The sequence below is a fragment of the Nilaparvata lugens genome, chromosome 3 (genome assembly GCF_014356525.2).
Source record: "Nilaparvata lugens isolate BPH chromosome 3, ASM1435652v1, whole genome shotgun sequence".
Taxonomy (NCBI): domain Eukaryota; kingdom Metazoa; phylum Arthropoda; class Insecta; order Hemiptera; family Delphacidae; genus Nilaparvata; species Nilaparvata lugens.
This window is the reverse complement of record NC_052506.1, coordinates 41,025,717-41,045,287: the sequence shown is the minus strand read 5'-3', so window position 1 is coordinate 41,045,287 and position 19,571 is coordinate 41,025,717. Positions and strand designations below refer to the sequence as shown.

At 34.7% G+C, this 19,571-nt stretch overlaps 1 protein-coding gene across 1 annotated transcript in view; it reads right to left on the bottom strand.

The window, feature by feature from the left end:
• Positions 1-19,571, bottom strand: part of LOC111050347 (26S proteasome regulatory subunit 10B) — a 52,782-nt gene that overhangs the window by 31,343 nt on the left and 1,868 nt on the right. Inside the window, exons 2-4 of the mRNA XM_022336660.2 lie at positions 7,223-7,302; positions 1,766-1,805; positions 703-938 (exon numbers count right to left, since the gene is read on the bottom strand). Of these exons, the coding sequence (XP_022192352.1) occupies positions 703-938; positions 1,766-1,805; positions 7,223-7,302 (356 nt within the window). The remainder of the gene's footprint in view (positions 1-702; positions 939-1,765; positions 1,806-7,222; positions 7,303-19,571) is intronic.

Genomic DNA, 19,571 nt, shown 5'->3' with positions numbered 1-19,571 from the left:
CCTACGTGAGTTCCACTCCTGGCCTTCTTTGTAGGTCCTTCCGCCTAGGAAGGGGCGGCCAAGTTGCCTCTAGGGCGCCCGGCCACCCTTGACTCAGCCTCTTGACCCACATTTGTGCCTGATTTTTCACCCATCACTGGTCTCTTGGGTTTTTCTTCATGCCCCTCCGAAAAGTCGCAGGGTCGAAAGCCTCACCTCTCTCAAGAAGTTTTGCCTAAATAGCCGCCCTTCTTTGAGAAGTGGCGAGTTTTGGCCTCTCCATCCACAAACTCGTGACCTACGTGAGTTCCACTCCTGGCCTTTTTGTAGGTCCTTCCGCTGAGAGAGTGGACGTCAAACTGCCACTAGGGCGCTCGGCGCCCGGCCACCCTCGACTCAGCATCTTGACCCACATTTGTGCCTGGAGTTTCACCCATCTCTAATTTATTGGGTTTTTCTTTTTGCCCCTCCGAAACTGCCCTGATGGGCAGATCCCGTGGGTTTTAAGGCAAGGCAACTTCTGGAGTTGCCTTGAGGTCCATTTTAGTCGCCTCCTACGACAAGCATGGATACTATGGATGAATTCTGGTTTTCAAAACATTATTGAGTACGATGATCGACTCAAAGCTCCCCCAACCCACAGGGGCTATCCTTTTGGATAAGTAATGCTGACAGTTCAAAGTGAATCTCACTAGAGTAAGTTACAATATTGAAGGTGAATACCTCTCTGAGTTCCCTGAGCTGTTCAGTGAGGCCGCCGATGCTGGAGTAGGTGACGGTGCCGGGGTCCTCGTGCGACATGTTGTAGACAAGGGGGTCGACCTCGCGAGGCAGGTAGCGCATGATGGTCAGTGTGGTCATGTCGAGGGCCACTCGAGTGCCCGACTTCAGCTTGGACTTGTCCAGTTGGCGGCGACATCCCACCACGTAGCGCGGCCCGTTCGTCGCCTTCACGATAACTGTCAACCAGACACACATTCAATCATCTCCAGTCAATTTATAGTCGATTTAAAACTACTGTACCCACGACTTAGAGAGATATGCGGAGCAGACAAAAGTAGGGATACTCCGGCGGAGATGTTGCCGTACTAAATCGGACAGCGTTCTATAGTCTTTAGTGAGTGTTCAACACCCCATGATAGGCATACCTAGTTTGCTCTCTGAAAGCACTGCATCGACTGAGTCTGATAGAAAACTTGGCAACTGCACTTCTTTCTATGACTCGATTACTGCAATCGACTGACCTCCCACCATTTCTCTGCTCCGCATATCCCTCAAAGTCTGAGGTTGTAATGAGCTGAATACAGTAAATTAATGAGCAGAATACTTGAATACTTCAAGTCTCAGTGGTAAAACGCAGATGTGTGTCTGCATACTAAAGTGGTATAATTATAATTGAATTCATCTTCCAATTATTTATAGATATGCAGTGACTGAGTAAAATCTTGGATGAATCGATGGATGTGATATACATATAATACTTTGTAAAATTATTTGCAAGCTGCAGAAGAACAATAATAAAAACTACTAATCATAAACATCATTTTATTACTCGTCTTGGATTGTACAACACAATTTGAACAGTCTATACAAAAACATTTGGACAGACTAGCAGCAAGTGAATTTCAAAAGTTTGCTAGCCACATCGAATTGGCTTACCATTCAAAGATTTTGTGGAATGAATAATATTGGTCTGGGTTTATTAGCAAGCATAAAAATGTACGGAGTTAACCATCCTGTACAGTATTTAAAATAGTTCAACTAAAACGGAATTATTTCCACTTACATTTCTCTTCAGTCAGCTGTTTCAATACTTCGCCAACAATCTGAAAAAATTAAATCGGTTTTGTTAATGTTGAATTATATAGAAAAAAAAACTTGGAAGCTAACCATAACAATCAATATCCAGCATCTTTTTAAAATTATCCACATAAGATTACATTGAAGACTGGAATTATTTTTAGTCATTGCAATCTTTGTATCGTCAGAAAATATAATAAACAGCCTAGAAGCAATCCGACATGAACAGTGTGATTAACTCTAGACTTTTTGACTGTTTTTGAACTATGTACTTTCTTAATAAATTATATTTTGGCAAACTAGTACTGCGTAATTGGCAGAAGCACTGCAACTTTAGTTTGCTTATTGTTAATATTGTGACGTTATCCTTTGTCAAAAAATGTTTTTTGTATGTTATAAAACATATCTAGCCAATCTGCTATAGCTGTAGGTCGGTTACAGAGCTCGACCGACCGTCAGTGTGTACGTCAGTCGCGCTTGTCTTTTCCATAGAGATTCCATGTATCCGTACAGAGCAGGACTGACCGTGCGCATGTGTGCGGTCAGTACCATGCGTACGAAGACCATCAGTCGAGCTCGTGCGCATCCGTTCCATCGGTCGACTGAAGCGCTATTGAAGCAAATAGAAGCTTTCAGAGCTGTACTGATCAGTAGCCCGATCGCACCATAACCACTGTTCTGACACAGCTCTGCCCGCAAATGAGCTGATAACATAAGGAATGAATACAATTAATAAATATATCAGACTAGCTGGCCCGGCCAACTTTGTACCGCCAAATAGTTTAATGCAATAGGAGGCGCGATGCGGCATTTTATTTATATAATTTTCCAACTTAAAAATAGATAATTTAGGTACTAAAAATCAATTAATTCTGAATGACCGAAGACAGCACAATTATTAGAAACAAAGCAATGTATTTAGAGCATGTAAGTCTTCAAAGGGGTGCCCAGCCCCCCCAAGGCCAATGGCGCATGCCCCCCCCCAATTCAAGTGTAATGCCCCCCCCCAATCCATGTGTAATGACCCCCCCCCAAAGTACCCCAACTCCCAACTCTTTAGTTTTTAACATTAGTCAGTGTATGACAATAAAATTCACATCTTAAGGTGCTTACAGATATACGCGCCGCGAACATGAGCAATTCACTTTTAATCAGCTGATGCCAAGCTTTTTATATCTGTATTTTACCGTTTCTGTAAAAATACAGATATAATCAGCTGATTGAAAGTGAATTGCTCATGTTCGCGGCGCGTATACCTGTACGCACCTCTACATTCTAATCTTCCAAAGGACATTATTTACCTTTGGTCTTGTGAGGAATTCTTTCTGTTTTCATAATATTGTAAAAATATATACCATCGTTTCGATCTCTTTAAAATAGAAATAAAGTATTTTTTTGATATTATTTTTGAGACTAGCAGTGCACCCGTTCTTGTTCGGGAGGACTAGAAAGAACTTCATTACATCAGGAAAAACTGCATGACACATATTTTAATAGGATATTAAAAGATAAGTAAGGGAGGCTTTGTTTTTTAAATGTTAAGGTTACTTATAAAAAGTTGAATAATAATATCATTGATAATTCTTTATTGCAAAAGAATATTGCATAGCAATCTTGGTAAACATTCATACAAATTTGGAACGATTTTATTCATACAATATATAATGTCGGCAAGTTTAGGTATTCTAAATCCTATACTATTAAACGAGCAATTTCTGTTTAGATGTTTTGATGTTTAAATTTTTATATGTTTATATGTTTGTATTTCACCGGATCTCGAAAACGGCTCTAACGATTCTCACGAAATTCAGAACATAGTAGGTTTATAATATGAAAATTCGATTACACCAGGTCTCATCCCTGGGGAAACTCGCTGAAGGACATTAAAAGAATTTATTCATCCTTGGAAAAACAGCTGATAATTTCGGCGTCTGTTGATGATGGAAGTGAGTGAGCGAGTGGGACGGAGACAAAATTATGACTCAGCTGTTGAACTTTTGTACATAATTCAATCAGGTACTTAGTGACAGTTGTACAAAAGCCGGTTAAATTTTAACCCTGATTGATTCCAGTAGAACCAATCAGATAAGCTATCTTTTTGAGATGGTCTTCTGTGATTTGGTTCACGTGACATGAATCAGGATTAAAATTTAACATGCTTTTGTGAGAGAAATTTTCGCATTCCTCTGCGAATTAATCTCAATCCACTGTGATTAGATAGAACCTTTCTGTATGAACTATGAATATTTATTATAATTTCTTCTTTCGTAATAATTTTTATATGTAGGTACTCTAGAGCGGAGCTCGGTGCCCCGATATTTATCATGAATTGGAATAGGTTGTCACTGATGTTGTGTTGTTGGTAGTATTTACTTTTTAACATTACAGGAGTAAATAACACAAGTCGAACAAAATGTATCTTTAAATGGTTTGGTTTTTGTAATAAAGATATCATCTGAACAAGTACATTTTGTAAATTCTATCTATTAATACCAAATATCGGTGCACCGAGCTTTGCTCGTTATTTATTCATTGATAAACAGATTTATTTCATTGATAATCATTTCTTTAAAATGATTGGGGAAGTACTAACAGGCACAGCCCAAAACTGTTACTTACCCGAATTTTGATTTATTCACTACGAAAAATATATATTTCGTCTGTGATTTATTCAGACGAAATCATCATCTGTTTTTCCAAGGATGAATTATCCTTTTCATGTCTTTCAGGGAGTTTTCTCAGGGATGAGACCTAGCGCAATCGAATTTTGATATCATAACCTACAATATTCCGAATTTCGTGAAAATCGTTAGAGCCGTTTCCGAGATCCGTTGAACATAAATAACCAGATAGCTAGATAACCAGATATAGAAATAGAAAAATATAAACAGATATACATAAATTGCTCGCTATTATAATAGGATAACAACTTATAGTCCAGTCAAATGGTCGTTTTTCAGGAAACAGCCCCGAAATAATTTTTTTCGATGGTTCTATATATATTTTGGGGCGCTGAATTCTAATCTGAAATTTGCTGACACACCAGAAGGCGACTTCACCCCAAAATTTTGGATTTTTTTAAGTTTTCTATTTAATCTCGAGAACCTTGAATTTTTCGAGAAAAAGCATTCTCTATATGATATTAAAGATAATAAATTTCCAATGAATTGAGTGGTCGCGCAGGACTACTTTTTGGATTTTATATATGAAGTGTTCCACAAGATACGCAACTTTGAATGTGCGAGAAATTTGTGATATTTTCCCCATTCTCACAGTCTGGCATATGCAACGTTGTGTATCTTGTGGAACACTTCAGATGCAAAATCCAAAAAGTGGTCGAGTTTGTGATGAAGTTTCTCCTCTTTTCACTCCCATGAAATACTTCTGTTTTCAATACCGTTCAAAAGTTACAGCCAATTGAATGATGATCTTTATTTTCTCATTTTTCTTGCGATTTTACTGTTATTAAAGAGTCTCTAAAATGAGTACAATGCATGATAGAAACTTGCGATTAGTCTTAAATGAGAGAAAATTTCATGCTCTATAAGCTGAGTTGCCCTAAATTGATCTTGCATTACTGTTTATATCGAAAAACTGTCCAGACTGTGAAAATGAGAAAAATATCGCATATTTCTTGCAACAGCAAGGAAACTCAAACACAGGACCATTAAAAATTAAAATGAAGCAAAGGAAATCAGAATAATAGTGGATGATGAAGTTATAATTTATTTTTGTCAAAGATTTACCTTCAAACTCATAGGCTTAAAATTACTAAAATTCCTGCATACAAAATATTATCAATTGTGCTTATATGCTTTATAAGCATTGAGTTACACTTAGCAAAATATAACATTGTAAAGGTGGGAAAAATTAACTACATTAGGATATCTCTATTTAATACCTTGATTTTTTAATCATAATTCAAAATGTTGACAAAATATACAAAAAATCATGCCCCCCCCCCAAAAATGTTGATGGCGCAAATTGCGCCATGCCCCCCCCCCTTGTGGGCACCCCTGAGTCTTTAACCTGAGGCCGCATGGATGGTTACACACAGAACAGTCATTTTGTTTTTAGTCGGGGCGTTTAGAATAAAATACATGGGCGGTTATGGAGCAGCACACACTCTTGTCTACTATCTACCGACAGCTGTTGTATGACGCAATGATTATAACAGCTGATTTTTATTTCTGTGTGTGGCTAGCCAATACCTACTATTACTTCAGGCAATAACTACTATTACTAGTAGGTAATTGCTTGAAGTAATAGTAGGTATTGGGCTAGCTCACTAATCTTCTTCCATAAGGATTACATTGTATTCTTTGAAGGACCGTAGGAAAAAGTCCTGAAGTTGGATTATAAATTTGATAAGCCATAAACATGGCCCTGAACATAACGAATACAACTAAAAAAATCATAAAATTCGGTGTACACATGAAAAAGTTATTGAATGTAAAAATTTGAGGCTCGATTTTTATTTATATAGATTTGAAATCAGATTTTTTCTATACTTTTCTTCAATTATTTCCAACTTTTCTATAAAATAAAAAAACATTTATTATTATTATTATCATCCACGGTACATCTATTTGTTCTGTAGCTTAAAATGACTGCAAGTCTTTCCAATGGTGATGCAGGAGCTCGAAATAGATTTTGACGTTTCAAGTTATCTTGTAATTTTGCAGATGACTCATTAAAACTTCTGATGGACATTCTGAAGTAGTTAAAAAATGTATCTTCATCCCCAAGCAATGATGTATATATGGTACTGAACTCCCCTTGAAATGCTCTTTGAGCGACCATCGGGTGAACTTGACATCTACTTCTTATGTTCCATCTTTTACGAAAATAATAAGCTGCAATTAAACAATTTGTGAACGCGTCCATTTTGTGAGTCAGTTCAGTTCGTTCGTCAGGAGAGCCCTGAATCTGAAAAACTGATGTAGGCTATGGATGCGTCTGGTCAGGATGGTACATACGCACTGTCGAGCTCTATAACCGGTTCTACCATTCGCTAGTGGCTAGTCAGTCTAGTGTTTTTCATCACAGCTGATGTGCTATTGCATAGATAAGTTAAGAAACATGCGTTTGCCACCATCGTTGAACGAGTGACCATTTGAAGAGCCAACTCAGCTAAGCTCCAACTCATTATTAATCAGTTAAAAATAATTGCTTCGCAGTAGCGAACTGAAGATGAAGGATTACTTACCTCTCATTAATCATGCACAAGTTTAGATATCAAGATATCAACATTCTCAAAAAAATAAAATAATAATAATAGAATACTTTGTTTCTAAAAGAGAATTTTCTATTATGAATACCATCATGCCATTAGTTTTGGATTCCTTAAATTTAATTAATTTATTGAATTTTTTAAAACAATTTATTTAAACTAATAAATATAATCATATGATTTTGTACAGTTTACATCATGTTTACTTACTTGGCCAACACTCTGGAGAGCTTTCAAGTCGTTCTCAGATTTGTCATATCTTTTTGTCAAATCCTTTAGCTGCTCTCTCACTGCATAAAAAAATGCAAACAGAAATGACATTTAATTATGGTTCGGATTTTATTGTGCAAGTTATATTTATAAATCACTAACTCAAGTAGATCATGTTGTTTGCTTTTTCTGCAATGATGATAATTTACAAGAGACAATTTTGGAGTAGCCTACCTCTACAGGCCTAGTGAGATCTATGTTATAAAGTCAGAGAAAATTATAGGAATACAGAGTGCCCGATGCTCTGTTACTATCGTCTTTTATATTAGATTGCTATGATTCAAGTTATTCCAGCCTATCTAGTAATATTTTGTCCTTAAGTTCATTGTGAATGATAAATAAAAAAATATAATTGATAGCTGATTCTTGTTGATAATATTAACATAAAAAACATTGTATTTGTGAAGAATATATAATCTCAATATTTAATGATACAATCATCTAAATAATCGTCCACGACAAAAAAATGTATCTCAGCTATTATTAGATATATATCGATTCAATTTATTCAATTTTTTTAAATAAAAAACAATAAGAAGATTAAAAAGCCCAAATTCAACTAAAAAATGTAGTCTACATTTGAACATAAAATATAACCTAATTACATTTAAACAATATAATATTAATAAAAAATATAAGTTCATTTAAACAATAGTTTAAAACAGCTTGAGAGCAGTCTGTGGTTGTTTGCTGGATTTAAGTTATTATTGAAGATATCGAATCAATTTTTTTGTTAATCACAGAGGAAGGATAAAATAACCTTTTTTCGTGTTTAAAAAACGATTTGGCAACAGTGCGGAGGTAGAAAAGGGTAGAGCTATCCGCTTTGTTCAATGAATGACAAACCAATACAAGGATAGTAAACTAATGTAAATAGGCCTAAGGTTCTGAATTCATGAAATGAAGCTCACCTATAGTAATACTAAATACAAAGTTATTTCATTTATTGAAAATAGAAAAGTATTTATGTAATATAATAAAGTCTCTGAAAATATAAAAGTGAAGTTCAATTTGACTGGAATTATAGGCAAAGACAAGGATTAAAATCTGGTGTGGCGCACGCACAACTTTCCTTGCCGTAATGTGTGTCTCCAGCGTGTAGTTTTCTTTAATATAAAAGTAATCAGCTAACAAGATCAATTCTGCTATCTCTTCCAGTACAGTAAATGATTAAATAGAATCAACAGTTGCCTCACTCATTAAGTTTGCATTTGAATAATCACATTTTCTCTAATTTCGAGCTTATTTTCAATTTTAGGTGGAAAGGTTAGGTACTGGACATTAATTGTAGAGATTTTCATAATCAATCCACTTGGAATTTTTTGTTAAAATTGTATCTGGAGCCTGATAATTGGAAATCTTAAATCAAACTTTGCAAAGATGAGGCGGAGCTCCAGGAATTTTTACAGTTATAGGACTTGTGGCAGTTGATAGAGCTTATCAATAACTTCTTTAGGTATAAATTTGATTAAAATCGTTGGAGCCGTTTTTGAGAAAATCGCGAAAACCCCTTTTTTTGACGTAATTTTTGCCATTTTATCCGCAATTTGAATTGCATTAGATCGAAATTTTCGCGTCGGATCCTTATAGAGTGAGGACCTTAAGTTCCAAATTTCAAGTCATTCCATTAATTGGGAGATGAGATATCTTGACATACATACATTCATACACACTCAGACACACACACATACAGACCAATACCCAAAAACCACTTTTTTGGACTTAGGGGACCTCGAAACGGTACCAGTTCACAACGGACACATCAGGTATTTAAAAAGATGTACTTACTCCATCCCTTATAAAACTTATGGATTTGATTAAGTGATGATATTTTGTTTAACTTGAAACAACAATTTTTTCTTTGCATTTAAAATAAGTTATATTAATATAAATTCTAAAATTAACGTTCCTCACTCATCAAGGTTATGTTTGGTTTTGTTTATGTTTTCCAGAATGTTTTTTTTTCTCATAAATCATCACTAAACTGATTGGACAATGATATGGTTGCCTAGATCAAAATTATGAAAAATTAGGATGCTTTAAATTATAGGTAAATGCAAAAGTGACCATTCTGTCAGTGGCGGCTCCTCTTAAGGTTGCGAGGTTGCACAACCCCCCACAAATCAGACAATAGAAAGAGACTTTCCTTTCTAGAAACGTCTTAATAACACCTCAATTTGATGGTTATATTATTGAAAATTATTTTCTCAATTCCGACAAAATTCATACAGCAGAAAGCCAGAACAGATAGTCCAACATTTTGAATTTGCGCGGTCCGAAGAAGGAACGCATAGCATTTGCAACCCCCTATGACGCGTCGCTTATATGGGAGAACTAGCAGGTAACTCGTGCTTCGCACGGGTCTATTTAAAAACTTGACGTAATGATATCTGGAATAATTGAAAATAGGCCTATAAGAGTCCTCGGTTAAGAATTTATATGCAGCATTTCAAGTAAATCAGTCCAGTAGTTCAGAAGTGATGATGCGTCAAGCATAATTTTCCTATCCTCTACACGTGTATATGTGTTTACGCCAGTTCTTTCCTTTATTATAGTTCTTTCCTAAAAATATCAATCTTGTGCCCCTGGAAGCCCAAATTTCTATTTTCCTTCTAGATTTTTCAGAATTAATGTTCAAATTCATCTATGCTACCGTACATGAAGTTCCATAGGCTACATTGTTGCAGCCCAAAGTTTGTTTTTTTTATGAGGAGGTTATAATGCTGTTACAAGACTATCATTTTCGAACAGCCGTGTAGCGCAACAGTAAAACGCTAGCTTACAGAGCGATGGTTCCTCGGTTCGAATCCCGATGCTTCCCAATTTTTTTGTTCCTAATTTTTTCCTTCAAAACGTATTATTATCAATTATTTTTTGAAGGAATTTTTTTTCATTACAATTGAACTTGGAATTTATCAAATAATTATTTTTAATGTAAAATTTTGCCTCCAGTACAAATGAATTGGACATAGTCTTCATGCTGTAGGCCTATCATTGAATTTCATAAGAAAAACATGAATAGATCACAATAAAATGAGTAATAATTTATATTCTTCAGTTATAATGTACTATCAGACACGAATTTCCCAGTGAAACGAGTACGGTATTTAAGGTATTTTGTTTGGAATTGGGAAAACAAAAGGCTGCCTGATTCAAATTGAGGAGGATCCTAATCGAACTAAAATTTATTGATGTATTGGAAAAATCAATATGATTCTGTGAGGTTTTCAAGTATTATGTATTCTTCAGTTTTCTATACTATGATAAAGGAAAGAACTGGCTTATACACATAAGGAATAGGGAATATACATGACTAATGTTACTAATTACGGCACATTTGTATCTCAGCTATTTATGAAGATATCGACTCAATTTTTTTCGATTAAAGAGAAAGAAAAAATAGGTGTCGCTAGCCTAATTCCAACACAAAAAAGTTATTCTAAATAATATTAACAAAATAAATATCACATGAGCTAACCTTATTATCAGTACTTAGTCAGTATTTTTACTTCTTTATTTACAGTTGAAATACTTGTATCTTGTATTTTTTGCTCATTAATCTAAATAAACTTTGTCTCAGAATGTTTTTTTTTTCGTAGTAAACAATAAAATTACAGTACTTTAAACGATTAAGATAGTATCATATGTGATAGCGATAGTGTGGCGATAGCCTGAACCTAGTTCATTGATGCAGGATGAATCAATGTTTTTCAATGGTGCATGGGATTATCGATTCATTGATATCAATAATTTTTCCTATGAAACTCCTGCATCGATTTCAGCTTTTGATTTAAGTTTACTATTGCTTTACAATATTTTTTTATATAAACAATTTAAAATATGGAAAATTATTTTGAAACTTTTATTTATCATTTTTATCTTTATTTATTCTATGAAAATGAATCAGTAATATTTTTTTTAATTATTGAACATAATTTTTTGAAGATTATTTTTTTTTTTTAAATGAAAGAGGAAGAAAAAATAGGTTTCGGCAGCTGAATGACAATTATAATCGATGGAATTTAATATTATTCATATTAGTAACCAATATTGAATTATAAACCCTAACCTATAATGTTTTTACAAGCACCAAAGAGTTGTTGCTCTATCCAAATGATCACTAGTTTGGAGCATGCTTAACCCTCAACTACACGCTAGGTGCCTTCTAATGATATTACACCTATATGTAAATTGTGTATTTTCAAACCTTTCACAAACTTATTTCATAGAATTTGAGCTGTACATGGATGATGAAAATGAGAAAAACTTTTTTGATATGATATTATTTATTCACAATAATTATTCAAATAGAGATTGAGAAAATTGTATAGAATATAATTGTTGGTTTAGCAGAGAAAACAAGCTTCTATGAAAATACAAAATAATAATATTAGTATTTAAGGAAAAGTGGTTATCAACTTCAGCATTAAGGAAAAATAACATTTAAAAAGGATAATATAATACAAAGAAAAGATTATTGAGTGCAATTGTGAAGTTTATTTATCTTAAAAATGGAGTCTTCCCACTTCAACAGTCAGCTGCACACCGAAGAAGCGCCCCCAGACTCCCACCAACAGCCAACACTGTCATCTACTACAGAAAGGTATGATGAAAGAAAACGTGCAAGCACTGCAAAATGGTAGCTAATGAAGCCACCTTAAAAGAACCAATATGCACAAGTGCAGTACGCTATTCCGCTACATGTATAATTGAGGGTTAACAGTGTCATCGGTTTTTGCAATTGCTCGATGAGAGAGATTCCGATTTCCACTTGTTTGATTACTGATTCAAGAGTTCAATATTAATTTTAATGTTTTTTTTTATTATTATTTTACAAACTTTAATTTGATATATTTGAATTCTGATTCAATCTACAATTTTTACATAATTGGAAGTATTATTCTGAAAAGATTGGTAACTCCAGTGGGTATTAAAATTTTGAATGGACTTTGAAAAGTCTCATTTAGGTAAAAAATGAAATGAAATGAAAAAATTCTTTATTAGGCGGAGTTAGGACTTTTAAGTCCTCTCTACCACTCAACCTCAACATAACAAATGCAATTGAAAAAAATACAGTGTAACTTAATATATAAATAGAAATACATTAAATAATATAGCTACAAAATAGAAACATAGTTGGAACAAAACAGTCAATCTGCATTTAGAATAAAAAAAAATCAATGATATAATTCAAGAAACAATAGTAAAAAAAAGGAATTATTAATATAATCATTCATACAACATTCACACAGCCCACCAGACCAGTTCCAAGCGCCAACCACACGCTACCCCCGCAGACCCGCCAACAAAATCCGCTTGACCTCCACCCCAAAGCGAGCACGCCCATCAATGGCCCGGACAGAAGCAGGAAGATTATTCCACAGCCTACAACCAGTGACAGTGAAGGATCTCTCAAAAGTCGTCGTTCTATGAATGGGAAAAGCCAGCAGCAAGCTGCCATGCCTTGTTGCACGTTCACCGATCTCAGACAGGAATCTGAAGCTCTCAGACAGATAAGATGGAGATTTGGTTTTGATTATTGAGTGAAGCAGAGTCAATATGTGCAAAGTACGAAGATCATTCAATTTTAGGAGAGATAGTTGTACATAAAAAGGTGTAACATGATCAAATCGTCTAGCATTGAAAATAAATCGAATACAATAGTTCTGTGTACGCTGCAGTCGGTTAGAGAGCTCAACAGTCATGTCGTTCATGACAGTGTCGCAGTAGCTGAAGTGAGGCAGCACAAGAGTCTTGACCAGCATGATCTTGATGTTGAGTGGAAGAAACAGGGCAAATCGTTTCAAGCTATGGATGCAAGCAAACACCCTCTTACAAACAATCTCAACCTGATTGAGCCATGAGAGTGTTTTAGAGATAACAAGACCAAGGTTTTTAACACTCTCAGAATACTCCAACTCAATGCCATTCAACCTCAACCTTGGAACATTCTGAGCTCTGAATCGGTTATGAGTCACAATGATACTCTGTGTCTTACCTTCATTCAATCTCAATGCATGATTATATGCCCAGCCACTAATAGCATCAATATCAGAATTCATCTGCTCGACACATGCATCAGACTCACCTGCAGAAAAATGTTTATAGATCTGAAGATCATCAGCATACAGATGAAATTTGCAGTGTTTTATGCATTTTGCGATGTCATCGATGTAGAGAGAGAACAGAAGAGGCCCAAGAACAGAGCCTTGGGGGACTCCTCGGGTTACATTTCTCCATGAAGAGACCTCATTATTGGCCCTGACACACTGTTGGCGATTCGACAAGTAAGACTCGATCCATTTTACACAACCCTCTCCAAAACCAAGATTTCTTAATTTCAGAAGGAGGAGTGGATGATGAACACAGTCGAACGCCTTTGAAAAATCGAATAGTGTCAGAATAGTACCCTGACTACTATCCATAGCTGACCTGATATCCTCAGTAACTTTGAGCAGAGCAGTGGTCGTACTGTGACGTGTTCGGAACCCAGACTAGGTATTGATAATATTGAAGTTGATAAGAAATCTGAATAATATGAAAAGTGCCAATCTTTGCTTGAAAAATGTTCAGAATATTTTTATATTTATGGACATACCCATTACTGCTGACCACATTTTCTCCTGTATCTAATGCTATTGATGGAACCTTACTTAACAAAGTTCGATGTGACCACCAAACCTTACCTGATAGAGACTGAGCAAGCCTGAGGCTTGCTCAGTCTTTATATGGTTAGGCTTTGTTAAATTAGGTTGGGCTATGCTAGCATTGGGGAAAGTTAAGTTGGATTTCATTGGGTTGGACTGGGCTGAATTTGTTAGTTTGAGTTGGGCTTTTTAGATTGGGGATAATAAAACTTAGGTTAGGAAATTAAGGGTTCTATTAGAAAGTTTATATTAGGAAAAACTAAGGTTAGGAAAAGCTTAGGTTAGGAGAAGCTTAGGTTAGAAAAAGCTTGGGTGAAAAAAAGCTTAGGTTAGGAAAAGCTTAGATTAGGAAAAGTTCAGGTTTGGAGAAGCTAAGGTTGGGAAAAGCTTAGGTGAGGAAGTTTTGGTTAGGAGAGGCTTAGGTTGGGAGAAGCTAAGATTTGAAATAACTCAGGTTAGGAGAAGCTTTGAATAGGAAAAGCCTGGGTTAGGAGAAGCTAAGGTTAAGAAAAGCTTAGGTTAGGAAAAAAGCTTAGGTTGAGAGAACTGAGGTTAGGGGAAGTTAAGGTTGGGGAAAGCTTGGGTTGGGAAAAGCTTGGGTTGAGAATAGCTTAGGTTAGGAGAAGCTCAGGTTAGGATAAGCTAAGGTTAGGAGAGGTTTAGGTTTAGAAAAGCTTAGGTTTTAGAAAATTAAGGAAAGTTTAGGTGAGGAGAAGTTAACGTTAGAAGAAACTAAGGTTGGGAGAAGCTTAGGTTAGGAGAAGCTTTGGTTAGGAGAAGCTTAGGTTAAGGAAAGCTTAGGTTGAGGACAGCTTAGGATGGGAAAAGCTTAGGTTAGGAGATGTTTAGGTTAGGAGCAGCTGAGGTTAGGAAAAACTTAGGTTAGGAGAAGCTTTGGTTGGGGACAGCTTAGGATGGGAAAAGCTAAGGTTAGGTACAGCTTAGGCAAAGAAAAGCTTAGGTTAGGAGTTGTTTAGGTTAGGAGAAGCTAAGATTAGGAAAAACTTAGGTAAGGAAAGCTTTGGTTAGGAAAAGCTTAGATTAGGAAAGCTCAGGTTAGGAGAAGCTAAGGTTAGAAAGAGCTTGGGTTGGGGGAAGCTAAGATTGAGGAAAGCTAAGATTGAGGAAAGCTCAGGTTAGGAAAAACTCAGATTAGAAAAAGCTTAGGTTAGGGAAAGCTTAGGTTAGGAGAGATTTGGTCTTGGCTCAGGCTCAGTAAGCTTTGGTCAGACTTGGTTAGGTTAGCAATTATTTTACTTGGTTCAATAGTTCATTCAATTAAAATTTATTGCTGTCATAAAAAATGTGCTCAAAAGTAAAGGTTTGTACCTTGTTCAACTCTTTCCAACTCCTAGTTCTGAACTTCAAAGTTCATTCTATACTCCAAGATTTCTTACCTCTATCTTTTGAAAAATCTCTTTAATCTTTAACTCTACCTTTTGAAAAACCTCTTCAATCTTAACTCTTGAATCCTATCTCAATGTTCAATTCTATTCAATCACCTTAATTACTATAAATGTAAATGACTTGAGACTAGAATAATATCTGATATCTATTTCATCAAGTAGTAATCAATTATATGGTATTTCAATGTCCATGTTTGCCTGCAGTTACTCTTTAATCATTTTCGAAGAAGTTGAATTGATGCCTACATTCATTTGAGCAATCGCTTATTTTGAAATCTTCAACTAGGCCGTTTCTCAGAGTCAGCTGTGACATTGGCTTCTTTCCTCATTGTTAACATAACCTCATTCTTCATTGTTGAGTCCCACTCCAGAAATTAAAACTTGTTTTTTTTTAATGTTTAAATAATTTAAATCATAAAAATTATTAGTATTTTATGATACAATTTATAGCAGGATATGGACACCTATTTTTTCTTCCTCTTCAATTTAAAAAAAAAATGAGTATACAATATATTAGCAATGTAGGTCTATATAAAAAAAACAATTCATTAGCCTATTGTTAATAAGTCCATATTAGGGCTACTCAAGCTTACCTTTTCAACTAATATTGGGCTAGTTGGTGTGAGTGAAGAATTGTTTTTTTTTATTTCTATAAAAAATAATCTTATTTTGGAATAATAGGTCTTTGAACTCTAAGAAATACTGAATTTCAAACTTCAGTGGGATTACAATTTCTTATTATTAAAAAAGACAGCAATAGTTTAAAGAAATATCTCAAAGATTATATTGTCTCAATATAATGTAGCTTAGTTATGGAGTTAAAAGTAGATTTTAAAAACTATATTAAGTAAAGGTATTATTACTTAAACTCCTGCCTATTTTTTTTGTGAACTCCAATATGTCAGAATATTAATTAACCTAACCAACTAGAGTTCAGTCTCAATTAATTCGGATAATTAGAGTTCTACTATGGCATAGGCTATATGAAAATTTCATTTAATGTGATCTTATTGTTTTTGTTTTGAGCAATCACAAGTGATAAGATGACTGTTGTCAATATAAAAAAGTAGCTGAAACAGTCAGTTTAGCCATAGCCAGCTGAATTTCTTGAGTATAATCTAAAATAATAATTGACCGAAGTCGACGGTTTGTGAACTCCAATATGTCAGAATATTAATTAACCTAACCAACTAGAGTTCAGTCTCAATTAATTCGGATAATTAGAGTTCTACTATGGCATAGGCTATATGAAAATTTCATTTAATGTGATCTTATTGTTTTTGTTTTGAGCAATCACAAGTGATAAGATGACTGTTGTCAATATAAAAAAGTAGCTGAAACAGTCAGTTTAGCCATAGCCAGCTGAATTTCTTGAGTATAATCTAAAATAATAATTGACCGAAGTCGACGGTTTGGCATTTCTCTTAATGTTTGAATGTTTAAACGTTTGAATGTTTATATGTTGCGCATTTACGGCGAAACGCGGTAATAGATTTTCATGAAATTTGACAGGTATGTTCCTTTTTGAATTGCGCGTCGACGTATATACAAGGTTTTTGGGAATTTTGCATTTCAAGGATAATATAAAAGGAAAAAGGAGCCTTCTTCATACGCCAATATTAGAGTAAAAATTAGACTATAGAATCATTCATCATAAATCAGCTGACAAGTGATTACACAGATGTGTGGAGAAGCCAGTCCATTACTGTATTTGTATAAAGTCTATAGTTTCAATCAAAGACATTGAAGAGGTATGCATCTTTATGCTGGGTTTACACCAAAGTTATTAACAAAATGGTTATAAGTTAATCCTTATAGATTCTATTAGATTGAACGGAAGTTGACAAACACATATGTTCATCATGTGTATGATAAGTTATGTTCAATCTAATAATCTATAAGGATTGAGTTAACATTTTTTTAATAAAATTGGTCTAATCGCAGCTTTAAGGTCTTTGGTTTCAATATTTTGTTTTGCAGTCATGGTATTATTATGCGTGCCCATCAGTATCAATATTCTCACATTCGAAAAAAACTAATTTAATAGGTGAATAAAAATAAACAAATGAACTAAATAATGCTGGAGCTAAATTATAATACTTTTGATTCTAAAGAATTAATTTTCATCAAATAGAAAAATCATCACGGAACTGTATTAATTATATCATATGGAATACAAATTCAAACGTGAACTGAGTTTGTTAACATTTAAAACAGTTGACATCAGGTACTTGTGGATGAGAATACTGCGTGAGGTCAACTGTTCAAAGAACTACTATAGTGAGATCCACGTTATAATAGCAGTGGATAAAGATAGAAGAATAGCGATGCCGATTCTCTGCATTAATAAATTATATTTCTACACTGTCAAAAACATAATTGGCATCGTGTTGGACCTAGAAAAGGATAGTAACACCGACTTTGTCGAATGATAAGCAAGGATAGCAAAACCAAAGTTGATCAAATACTGTCATTATAACGTGGACCTCACTAAAGTAATATTGTCGATTCCGATTAACTAAAAATCTGGTGTGGCGCACTCACACAACTTTCCTTGCCGTTATGAAAATTTATCACCTGACGCTAGTGTACACGCGTATCTCAAGTCTACTATTCAAAGATCTGCCAGCTGGTGACAGGACAATAACGCTGGAGACACGCAAAGTCTGCTATCTCTTTATAAGTCATAGTCACTCTTTATAAGTATCATAGTGAATGATTTAATAGAATCAACCACGGTATTTAGATGAAAACGGTAGTGGTCATGAAATGTGTGCGCAGTGGCCAGCCAGCTAGATTACGTCAACGCCACCAACCGAGGTTTTTAACACCTATTGACAATTTATGAAACTTATTTGTTGAAAACAGATGATTGGATATAAAATGACGTCAGCTACACCAGAAATTTAGCACAAACATGCGCGTGACACCTACCGTCTTCTTCTATATACCGTGGAATCAACAGTTGCCAACCGTTTGCATTATTGAATAAACACATTTTCTCGAATCTCGAGCTTATTTCCAATTTTAGGTGAAAATGTCACTGAACATTAATTGTAGATTTTTATGCTTAATCTTTTCCACTTGAAATTTTTTGTTTAAATGGTATCTGAAGCCTGATAATTGGGAATCTAAAATCACACTTTGCATTGATGGGGCGGAGCTCCTGAAATTTTTACAGATATGGGACATGTGGCCGTTGATAGATCTTATCAATGACTATTATTTTTAGGTATAAATTTGATCAAAATCGTTAGAGCCGTTTTCGAGAAAATCGCGAAAACCCCTGTTTTGACAACATTTTTGCTATTTCAGCCGCCATCTTGTATTGGATTTGTTCGAAATTGTTCGTGTCGGATTCTTATAGGGGAAGGACCTTAAGTTCCAAATTTCAAGTCATTTCGTTAATTGGGACATGAGGTATCGTGTACACAGACGCACATACACCATACACACACACACACACATACGGACCAATACCCAAAAACCACTTTTTTGGACTCAGGGGACCTTGAAACGTATAGAAATTTAGAAATTGAGGTACCTTAATTTTTTTCGGAAAGCAATACTTTCCTTACCTATGGTAATTGGGCAAGGAAAGTAGAAATATTGATACCAGGGGCCCGTTTCACAAAGGTACAAGTAGGTTACAAGTCTTGTTGCCAACCATGGTTTTGGAGAACAGCTGATTACTAGCGTTTCACAAAAGCAGAATTGTAAACTTGTAGTTACAATGAATTTCTACAAGTTTACAAGTGATTTGCTTGTTACGAACAAGTGTTTCACAAAGATTTTCATTGTAGCCAACAATTTTTGTCGAAAATACTTGTTCGTAACTATGAAATTTCTACCGAGGTGGAAAGCTATGTAAAGGATTTACAAGTGATCATTAAAATAATTTTAAATATTCAATAAATATTTCTAATAATCAAAAATGCCCTATATCCCTCTAAAATTCATTATTTTGTAGATATATGCATCAGGAAATCAAATTTAATAAATTTCCAAAATAGTTATTAATGTGTTACCTCATAGGTTATGTGTACTATAGTATATATACACAGTATATATAGTATACATTATATATAGTACATCTACTATATATATACAGAGTACATATAGTGTGTAGGTTACAAATTCAGCAATAATTGAAGTAAACTGTACAAAAAACATTATATTGCTTTCAAATATTTTCAAAGTAATTATTGAAAAGTACAAGTAACCTTTATAAAGGAT